A 10,866-nucleotide genomic window follows, 5' to 3' on the forward strand; every position below is an offset into this window, starting at 1 on the left:
GCACGGTACCTGTGGGACTGGTCGGCAGTGGAGGCAAATAGGGGCCTCACTTTCCCCTGTGGATTTGGGTTGAGGATGGCAAAAGGCCTAAAAGGTGGGAGACCTGGTTCTCTCTGAGGGACAGGCTGTACTTTGCCAGTGACCTGGCCCTCTGACGGGAGAGGAGGGCGTGTGTGCACATGTGGGGAGAAGAATATGAACCCAGGTGAGCCTGGCTGACTGGTAGCAGGGGAAATGTGAGGCTGAGAAACAGGCTGACCAACCTGGGTTTGAATCCCAGCTCTGCCACGTACTATCTTTGGAACTTGGGGCGTATTCTCAGAGTATCAGTTTCCTCATCTGTAAAATGGGGATGGGACACAAGATGTAAAGTACTTAGCAGAGAGCCTGACACAGAGTGAGAGGCCAGTGAGCAGAAGTCACTGGAGTGGGGGGATGGGTCACTTCTGGCGTCAGCTGTTGCCTCTGGGACATCAAACTGGCCAATTTCCTTGGGTATCTTGGAGAAGGGGTGGAGGGGTGTTTCCAGAGGAATCCTCTGCTGCACACAGAGGTCCTAGGGACGGGTGCACTGGAGGTGGAAGGCAAGGAACCACGCTCTGGGCCCTTTTAACTGTAGCCCACGGAAATCCCAACAGCAAGGAGATTTAAGCGGCCAGCCAGGCTGGCCTGGAATACTAACTGAACTTGTCTGTTAGGGGTCCCTGAAACGGGGCTCCCAGTGACCCAGGTGAGAAGGGCAGGTGACAGTCTTTCCCTTCCTTTCTCAAAGTTGTAAATTCTGTTCAGGCCCTGCAGGGTTAGGAGGGTGGGGTTGGGGGAGCGCCAGCTTGCACCACTCCCTCTGGGGTGGGGGCAGAAGGGTGTTAAAAAAGGTGTGTATCCCTTTAACATGGGCCCAACCCCAGGGCCAAGTCAAGAGGGAGCTCAGACCTTACCTCCCCACTGAGCCAGCTGCGCCAGGCAGGGCCGGGGAGGGAGTGGGACAGATTCTGGGAGTGCAGCGGGGAGGAGTCCTGGCTGGCTGAGCTCGTAGCTACTTGGCAGTGCCAGAGCCCAGGTCCCAGAGCCCCGCAGGAGAGGAGGTGGACCAAGAAGGTAGGTGAGTACCCCAGGCCCGTCCTGGGAGGTCTGGGGCTGCCGGAGGGGCCCTGCAGGCTTGGGAGGCCCGGACAAGGGGCAGTGAAGGGGGCCTGAGGAGGGGGGCCTGCAGAGACTGAGCAGGAAGGTTTCGTCAATTGTTAACTTTCCCAAAAGGCCAGTACGGGAATGGGGCGTTCCGGTGGGCTTGGGGGTTGGAGAGGCCTTCAGATGAGTGGATGGGGTGGAAAGACCCCCTCCCCAGCCCAGCAGCTGACCGGGTTCCTCTCCCAGGGCTGGGCCACCGGGCAGAGTGTTCAGAAGCTTTGCTCTCAGCTGCTCCGATTTTCCCCAACAGAAAAAGGGCAGATGTGTTTGGTGGAGGTTGGGGAGTAGCCAGACCCTGGACACAGGCCTCGCTGGGCGCTGTGTCTGGCAGAGGTGATGGGGTCCAGGAGAAGCCAGGGAGGGCCCAGGGAGCCTGAGAGCAGCCCCAGGAGGGGAGGCAGGGGCCTGGGTTGCTTCTCTCGACTCAGGCAGGTGCCGGACACTGGCCCCAAGTGCTCTGGGAGCTGTTTCTTGGGAGGGGCGATGGGGCCCAGGAGGAACCTGGGTGAGGCCCCCCTGGAGCCTGAACTCCAGGAGAGGGGCCCAGAAACTGGGCAGCTTCTCCTCTACCTCAAGACCCAGGCAGGTTCTGGCTTGACTTGCTTTGCTTGGTGGAGTCCCCTGCTCTGTAGAGCGTTTGCCCTGCCTGGCCCAGGTCGGAGGGAATGAGGGCTGGTGTGCTTGGAGACCCACGACGGAGCCCTGGAGTGCCGGGGAGCAGGAGCTCAGACTTTCCCCGTCGAGTAGAAAAGAGCTCCCTGGGTGTTGGTGAGGCCAGGGGCAGGGTGTGTGTGTGTGTGTGTGTGTGTGTGTGTGTGTGTGTGTGTGTGTGTGTGTGTGTGTGTGTGTGTGTGTGTGTGTGTGTGTGTGTGTGTGTGTGTGTGTGTGTGTGTGTGTGTGTGTGTGTGTGTGTGTGTGTGTGTGTGTGTGTGTCCACACCAAACTCCTCCAACTTCACTTGTTTGGAAAGAAATTTCCGAGGAACAGTCTTCTTCCTCCAGCTACGTATTCTGAAAGCAGAAGAGTTTGGAAGGTCGATGGGTCACCCAAACAGAGGGGATCAGAAATGGCAGAATTCCTTGCTCATTGTGATTGTGTACAAGAGTGAATTAAGTAGGAAATGAAGGAGAGAGTAAGCAAGTGAATGGTGGATAAAGGAGTGAACAAATTCAAGGTAGATGAAAGGAATGCAGAGAATGCCAAATTGAGGCTTGAGAGTGGCCTAGGCTCTAGAGGAGAGGTGACTAGGAGGGATAGGAGTCCAGGGACATATCCCAACACTTGGGAACAATTTAAGACTCAAGAAGTGTGTGTGGAGGTGGGAAGAGGAGCTGAGTTTTCGAGGGTGTGGTGGATGTTCAGGGCTCCACACGGAAAGGGACTGGGGAGTTGAAGAGATGGAGGGTGAAGAGGAGGCACTTGGAGGGGCGGGGCCCAGCACCTGGGGGTGGGAGGATGAGGCTGGAGTGGCTGAGACCCAGGAGCGTGGTGTCAGGGCAATTTGGGCTTTTGGAGAAGTCAGCAAGCTGGGCTGAGGTGGGCAGGGTGGGGGCCTCTTGGCTGCTCAGTGATGAATCAGCCAAGGTGGAGACAGTGGACATTGCAGGAGGGTTGGGGGCCCAGGTGAGAGGGTCCTTTGGAGGATGAGTCCCTCCATTCTCATTGTTTTGGAAGGCTCCAGTGTACTGTCCACCTCCCCCCTCCCCCTCAGGCCAGGATCAACCTGTGGCAAAGTCAATGCAGGAGTTACCTCCTGCCCCACCCTTCCCAGGGAGGGGCTGACGGGATGGCCCACCACCTCCCCTCCCCCCAGCCACATGCCTGGGGACCCTCTGGCCTGGTTTGGTGGGAGGACTGAGCAGGCAGGAGGGGCAGGTGACCTTGGCATGGGTATGGTGGCAGAGCCTGTCTCCTGACCCCCAGGGAAGGGAGGGAGAAAGAGGGTAATGACACCTGACTCTTCTTTTCCTTCAGAAGAAGCTTCAGAAAAGCATTTGTCCAAATTGTTAACTCCAGCATTGTCCAATTGACCAGAAGAAGGTGGGGTGGGGACTATTGGGAGGCCTGGGAGCTGAAGCGCAGCTCTCTGGGGTGACTGTGTACCTGACAGCAGGTGCTGAGATGTCTCCTGGGAGCTCACCTGTGTCTTGCCAGGTAGAGGCTGAGGCATGGTATCAAGGAAGGGCAGGACTGGGCTCCAAGATGGCAGGTGGTGGGAGGGGAGTGCTCGGCCAGTGGCGAGAGGGACAGAGACACACTGCCCCCCAAACCCATTTCTTATCCTTTCCTCTCCCTGACTATTTCCCACAGGATTCCTCACTTGGGGAACAAGGTCTGGGATGGTGAAAGTGGGGGATTCTCTGAACTTTCTCCCCACTCCCAAGGCTGGTTGGGAGTAGGGCATGACACAGTCCTTGCTGACATGGGTGCAGCTTTCGGAATCCCCAGGGATACTGGTCGTAGGCCTGGGCAACTGCCCACCCAAGGGCAGCAGGGCAGACAGTTCATGGATTGAAACATTTTTGTCCTCATTTGTGAATGTTAGAGCATTTGTATGAAAGTCTTACAAAGGTATAAACATTGAACCACACAATTACACACAATAAATAAAGAGTACTGGAAAAAAAAAATGGTTTCCTACAGTCCTGGTTCCATACTTCATTCTTTCGGCCACAGACCAGAGCAGTCAGGTGGACGAGGCAGGGGAGAGAAGGGTAGGATTCCTGGTTAGAGTTGCCCTAAACTGACCCCTCTCCCTCTCAACTCTCCTTCCTTCCTCCATCCTGGCTTAGTCCTTCTGGGTCTCACCCTTCCTCCAGAAGAAGTTTAGTAAAAGAAAAATCTTCGAAGAGTGGTCAGGGGCCTTGGATACCTGGTATCAGGGTTGGCAGGAGGTGGAATATTTATAGAGCATCTACCTTGAGCAAAGCATTGGGCCAGGCCACGTGGGCGAGAGGAGATGCAGAGATTAAAAGCAGGGAGGTTGTATATCCAGGATTTAAAAATTTTTAAAAGTTGTATATCCAGGATTTTTGGGACTCACTTGGTCCCAAAGTCTCCCAGTCCTAACACAATGGCTGCATATAAGAAACACTATCCTTGCTTCAAGGAAGTTCTGGTGTCTGGGGAGAGATGATCCAGGAAGAGACTGCAGTCACAGCTAGTGGGCCCAGCCAAGGCTGGCTGAGAGTCTGTGGGAGTCAGGGGAGGAGGACCAGAGGGCAGGGCAGTCTTCCCTGGAGGTGCGGTTTGGGCAGGCTTCAGCTAAGTGGAGAGGGCAGGGCAATGGGCACAGGAGGAGGGATGGATGGCCAAGAGGAGGATTGGAAAGCAGGTGGCAGGGGCAGGGGCTGCGGTAGGGCTCGGAGAAGCAGACTTCCCTTCCATTATCGAACCATGGGATGCCCTGGTGGCAGTGTCCACCTTCCCTTGCCAAGACCCAGTGGGCAAGGCAGCTGCAACTCATTCCTGGGCTTGGGGGCGGGAAGGGAGGCTCATGTGCCAGGGTTCACTTGGGGGGGCTCTGGGCGTGGGCGGCGACTCACAGAGTAGATCCGCCTGTTGCCCTCATATCCTGTTATTCAGTAGGCTGTATCCGCTTGCAATGTGAGTGCCTTTTGTCCTGGAGCGAGGGGCTGTTGTGTGTAGCCTCTGGCTGGCTGTGGAGGCTCCATCTCCAGCTGTCTCCAGCTGGGGCTGAACCTCCGGGCTCCTCCTTAGGTAATGGGGTGGGGAGGGGCCCTTGTATCCTGCTGTATATTTCGGGGTGGGTATGAGGGAGGTTAGGCTAGCCGGGGCTGGCTGGGGGCCTGCACAAAGCCTCACTTGATGGATCGGGACATCGTCCTTTATCAGAGAAGGGCAGCCATGGCCTGAGACCCTCGACGCACTGTCCTGGAGCCTGGCGGAAAGGACTGAGGAGAGCCTAGGTCCCCGCCTCCTGCTTTGTTGCCTGGGGCAGGGGTCTCGGCCAGCCCTGGGGGTGGGGGACGTGGCCCATCCTAGCAGCTTCTAGCTGTGCTTGTCCCCGGGCCAGGGCCTCTGGGTGGGCCAGGTATGGAGAAGGCGGAAGGATGGGCACTGGCTCTCATCCTCTTCCCAGGAGACTCTTGTTCTCTCTGGGGCTCTGACAAGCTCAGTGCCTGGGGCTGGGGAAGCGCCTGGAAAACCTGTTGAGGCTGTTGAGCTGGAGAGCACCTGGATGAGAGGAGACACATAGTTCTCATTCCAGGCCCACCCTGGGTTCCCCTTTCCCTGCTTACTTCCTCCTGAGCACCAGCCAGCCTGGGGGGCCAGAGGCCCAGGGGGTGGGCCCAGCGGGTGGACAGGGGCAGAGAGGCGAAGGAGCAGGTGTGGCCTGTGGCGTCTCCTCACCTCCCCTCATCCTGGCACCCAGGCCCTGCGAGGTGTGAGGCGGTGAGATGGCGGACTCCTACACGGAGCTGGAGAAGGCGGTGGTCGTCCTGGTGGAAAACTTCTACAAATACGTGTCCAAGCACAGCCTGGCCAAGGACAAGATCAGCAAAAGCAGCTTCCGGAAGATGCTTCAGAAGGAGCTCAACCATATGCTGACGGTGAGGTCCCCCCACCCAAGGGCCTGGCCTCTCCGCGCCCCTACCCCACCCAGCTCCTGAAGCTCTTGCCCTCTGTGGGTTTCCTTCCCCACCGCCGCTTCTGTCCTTTCAGAGTTATCCCCCCAAAACCAGGGGTCTCCACCCCACCCAGCCCTCTGTCCTCAGGGTGCCCAGGCCTGAGCCAGTGAGGGCTCTGTTCCCATCTTCCAAGGGCAGCAGCGGCCCAGGCCAGACCCTGGACTCTGCCTAGGGTCCTTGCTGGGGCCTCTGTAGAGCTGCCACCTCAGTATTGCTGACCCTCAGTTCCTCGCCAGGACACCGGGAACCGAAGGGCTGCTGATAAGCTCATCCAGAACCTGGACGCCAACCACGACGGACGCATCAGCTTCGACGAGTACTGGATCTTGATAGGCGGCATCACTAGTCCCATCGCCAACCTTATCCGCCAGCAGGAGCAGCAGAGCAGCAGCTAGAGGACCCTCCCACCGTCCCCTCCCCCATGCTCTTCCTAGGCTCCCTCCTCTGCCCACCCGGACCCCTGTCCTCTCTTCTTCCTCTAGACCTTCTCCTGACAATTGCTGAACAGGGCAAGGGGGGACGTCAGGGCCCCTTTGTGAGTGTCTCAGTCTGGGGGTGTCTCCCTGAGGGTCTCAGTCCCTGGAGCCAGCAGACCCTGGGGCCCCTCTGTGACAGTGCTGTATGGGGACCCAAGAGTTTCCCCACCTGTTATCTACCCTTCTGACCTCTGATGTTCCTGCCTGATTCCGGGTCTCTCCTGACCTTAGAGGTCAGCTTGCTGCTTCAGGTCTCCCTGTTCCTGGCAACACCAGTAGAGACTCCTCTCTCCCCTTTCCCTCAGCCCCTCTGCTGGGTAGAGGAGACTTCCAGGGATTGCCCTCCAGCTGCCTCTGGGTCTGGGAACAGGGTTGAGCCCCCTCCCTCCTGAGCCACTGAAATGGGCAACAAAGGCTGGATTTGGAGTTTGTGTCCCCCTCACCAAGTCCCTTTGTAACGTTCATTAAAACCTTTCCACTCCTTGGAACTTCCTCATGCCTTGGTGATCTTTGCCATGGGCCCCGGTGCAAGGGGGTGGCAAGGGGAAATCTCACCGAGAGGGCAGAGCAAAAAAGAAGTAGAACTCTGGGATCCCAGCTGGTGCTGTCAGCCCTGGGTCAGCAGCTACTTCCCTCCTCCATGAAGGGCCAAAGGCCACACGTGTCATCACCTCTGGGCCCTCATAGACCAAGCTCAACTCATATTCAACTTCTGGGCACACAGTGTATCCCATTTTGTCCTCACTGAAATTCCATGAGAGAGGCGCTGCAACCCTCAGTCTTGAGTCATGAATAGCACAGAGATACTGAATTCTCATGTACAGATTGTTCTAATACACAGAGAAGTTTATGGGATGAGAAAGTGGGTTGCAAAGAAAGAGGGGTGTGGAAGGCCAGAGTTGGGACTTGTGCCTGGTGTAGGGGACAATGACAGCTTCTATGTTTCTCCCCTGCCATGGAAAGACAGCACATGCCCCCAAGAGAAACGGGGCAGGAAATCCAGCCTGTGCGCTCTGGATCAATGGTTTTCAACCCAGGGCAGCTTACCCCTAAGGTTTAAGGTTTTTCTAAAGATGCACAGGCATAGACAGTTTTATTGGAATCCATTACAGATCCTCAACCTTCTAAAAGTGACCTGCCTCAGAATGGGCTTGCAGTCAAGGTAGCACACTAGTCTTCTTTACCATCTCTCCTTCACAGCAACCCTTCTCTAGTTAAAAATGTAAAGAACAGGGACTTCCCTGGTGGCACAGTGGTTAAGAATCCGCCTGCCAATGCAGGGGACCCGGGTTCGAGACCTGGTCTGGGAAGATCCCACATGCCGTGGAGCAACTAAGCCAGTGCGCCACAACTACTGAGCCTGCGCTCTAGAGCCTGTGAGCTACAAATACTGAGCCCACATGCCACAACTACTGAAGCCCGCGTGCCTAGAGCCTGTGCTCTGCAGCAAGAGAAGCCACCGCAAGGAGAAGCCCGTGGAGAGAAGACCCAATATAGCCAAAAAAAGAGTAAAGAACACCCTTTGCCTGTCCTGGGGAGTCACAATGCTACCTTGACTGAATGGTGAAGAACTCATTCACATTATATATATATAATTGTGATAAAATACACACATCAATTTACTCTCTTCATAAATTTTAAGTGCACACTGCAGTATTGTTAGCTATATGTACATTGTTGTACAGCCGATCTCTAGAGCTTTTTCATCTTACAGGACTGAAACTCTATAGTCACTGAACAGCAACCCCCCATTCCCCACCTCTCAGGCCCTGGCAACCACCGTTCTACTTTCTGTTTCTATGAGTTTGATTACTTTAGTTACCTCATATTAAGTGGAATCATGCAGTACTTGCCCTTTTGTGACTGGCTAATTTCACTTAACATAATATCCTCAAGGTTCATCCATGTTGTAGCATATGACAGAATTTCCTTTTTTTGGAAGGCTGAATAATATTCCGTTGTATGTATATACAACATTTTCTTTATCCTTTCATCTGTCAATGGGCATTTAGGTTGCTTCTAGATCTTGGCTAATGTGAATAAAGCTGTAATGAACATGGGAGTGATACTATCTCTTCAAGATCCTATTTTTAATTTTTTTCTTTTCTTTTTTTAAAGAATTTTTTGGCCGCACAGCATGGCATGTGGGATCTTAATTCCCCAACCAGGGATCGAACTCATGTCCCCTGCAGTGGAAGCACGGAGTCTTAACCACTGGACAGCCAGGGAAGTCCCCTCAATTATTTTCGATGTATACCCAGAAGCGGGATTGCTGGGTTATATGGCAGTTCTAGTTAAAAAATTTTGAGGAACCTCCATACTATTCCATAGTGGATGCACCATTTTACATTCCCACCAACAGTGCACAAGGGTTCCAATTTCTCCACATTCTCACCAACACTTGTTATTTTCTGTTTTAATTTTTTTTGATAGTGACCATCCTAATGAAAATGAGGTGATATCTTGTGTCTTTTTCTTTTTAATTTGCATTTCACTGATAATTAGTGATGTTGAGCATCTTTTCATATGCTTCTTGACCATTTGTGTAATCTACTTTGGAGAAATGTCTATTCAAATCCTTTGCTCATTTTTAAGTGGGTTATTTTTTGTTTTATTTTGTTGAGTTGTAGTTCTTTATATATCCTGGATATTAATTAACCTGTTATCTGACATATGGCTTGCAAATATTTCCCCCCATTCTGTAAGTTATCTTTTTACTTTGTTGATTATTTCCTTTGTTCCCCAGAAGTTTTTAAGTTTAATGTAGTCCTATTTGTCTATTTTTGCTTTTGTTATCTTTTTTTGGTGTCATATTCAAGGAATCTTTGCTTGTTACAATGTCATGAGGATTTTCCTTGATGTTTTCTTCTAGGAGTTTTATAGTTTCAGGTCTTAATTTTAGGTTTCCATTTTGAGTTAATTTTTGTATATGGTATAAGGTAAGGGTCCAAATTCATTCTTTTGTATATGAATATACAGTTTTCCTAACACCATTTGTTGAAGAGACTATCCTTTCCCCATTGTGTGTTCTTGATATCCTTGTTGAAAATCATTCAATCAAATATGTGAGGGTGCATTTTTGGGCTCTCCATTCTGGTCCATTGGTCTGTATGTCTATCTTTTTAATTAATTAATTAATTGATTGATTTTGGTTGCACTGGGTCTTAGTTGTGGCACGCAGGATTTTCATTGTGGCATGCGGGATATTTAGTTGTGGCATGTGGGATCTTTTAGTTGTGGCATGCGGGCCTCTTAGTTGCAGCATGCGAACTCTTAGTTGTGGCATGCATGTGGGATCTAGTTCCCTGACCAGGGATCGAACCTGGGCCCCCTGCATTGATAGTGCAGTGTCTTACCCACTGGACCACCAGTGAAGTCCCTGTATGTCTGTCTGTCTTTTTGCCAGTTCCATACTGTTTTGATTACTGTAGCTTTATAATATGTTTTGAAATCAGGAAGTGTGACACTTCCAGCTTTACTCTTCTCTCTCAAGATTGTTTTGGCTATTTGGGGTCCTTTGAGATTCCATATGACTTTTAGGATAGTTTTGTCTATTTCTATAAAAATGCCACTGGGATTTTGATAGGGATTGTATTTAATCTGTAGGTCACTTTGGATAGTATGGCTATTTAATGATATTAAGTCTTCCAATACATGAACATGGGATGTCTTTCCCTCTATTTGTGCCTTCTTCAATTTCTTTCAGCAATGGTTTGTCATTTTCAGTGTACAAGTCTTTTGCCAAGGACTTGATGTGAAGCCTAAGGTGTGGGGATGGCATGAGAGATCCCGGAGGCAACTCAGAATAGAGCTCCCTTCACTGCCCCTGGTTTGTGTCTGGAAATAAACACTTCACTGGTCAAGACTTTAGAGCAGCTGGCAGGAAATGAGCTGGTGTGTGACCCCAGTTACAGGCCTGTTTCTAGAGAGGTCTGAGTGTAAGCCTAGAGCATTGGGGAGGATGCTGAGCTTCAGTGGAGGTCAGAGAAACTTAACAACAATCAAGGATTGGGCTCCAGGGCCTGGAGCCAGAGAGGCCCTAAAGGAGCAAAAGCAGCTACTTTGAGGTCAGGCAGCTCATCTGGAGGCCTCTCTGGGGAGTGTTGGGGCCAGAGAACGGTGGGCCTTCCTCCTTCACCCAGGAGTCCAGGGACCAGATGGCCTGAGCAGGGCCCGAGCAGAGCAGGGGATAGGGGGCCAGAACAGGCTCCTGTGGGGGTCCCACAGTGGAGCTGAGAAGGGTCTCTCTGTCTTGTGTCTCACACTGGCCTGGCCTAGTGTCTAAACTATTGGGACTGAGGTGTAGCCAGGCTTGTCATTCTATGGGATGAGAACCTGGCTTATCTTGCCACGTTAGGGTAAGGAAACTAAAGCCACCTGGGTCAGCTTTTGTACTTCCTGTATATTTGGCTTTTCTTTCCATTTCAATTCCTAGTAAAGTTCCCTTTTGGAAAATAAAACAATTCTTTCTGTTTGTTCAATGTTAAAAGTTTTAAAAAACACGTTCTCATCCAAGGCTCATTTGGTCCTCCTTAACCCTGTGAGATAAG

At 52.3% G+C, this 10,866-nt stretch overlaps 1 protein-coding gene across 3 annotated transcripts; it reads left to right on the plus strand.

Moving 5' to 3' along the window:
- Positions 1-972: 972 nt before the first annotated feature.
- On the plus strand, positions 973-6,787 carry S100A16 (S100 calcium binding protein A16). Of its 3 annotated transcripts, none has more exons than XM_082864579.1 (3): positions 973-1,098; positions 5,585-5,762; positions 6,077-6,787. In XM_082864579.1, exons 2-3 carry the CDS (start codon positions 5,610-5,612, stop codon positions 6,233-6,235), a joined length of 312 nt encoding a protein of 103 aa, XP_082720705.1. In that variant the 5' UTR covers positions 973-1,098; positions 5,585-5,609; the 3' UTR covers positions 6,236-6,787. The 3 variants fall into 3 exon arrangements, with proteins under 3 accessions (XP_082720705.1, XP_082720707.1, XP_082720706.1); XM_082864581.1 differs by having other exon boundaries at positions 992-1,102; XM_082864580.1 differs by lacking the exon at positions 973-1,098 and adding an exon at positions 4,803-4,908.
- Positions 6,788-10,866: the final 4,079 nt, after the last annotated feature.

Source organism: Leucopleurus acutus, assembly GCF_964270905.1.
Source record: "Leucopleurus acutus genome assembly, chromosome: 2".
NCBI classification, from domain to species: domain Eukaryota; kingdom Metazoa; phylum Chordata; class Mammalia; order Artiodactyla; family Delphinidae; genus Leucopleurus; species Leucopleurus acutus.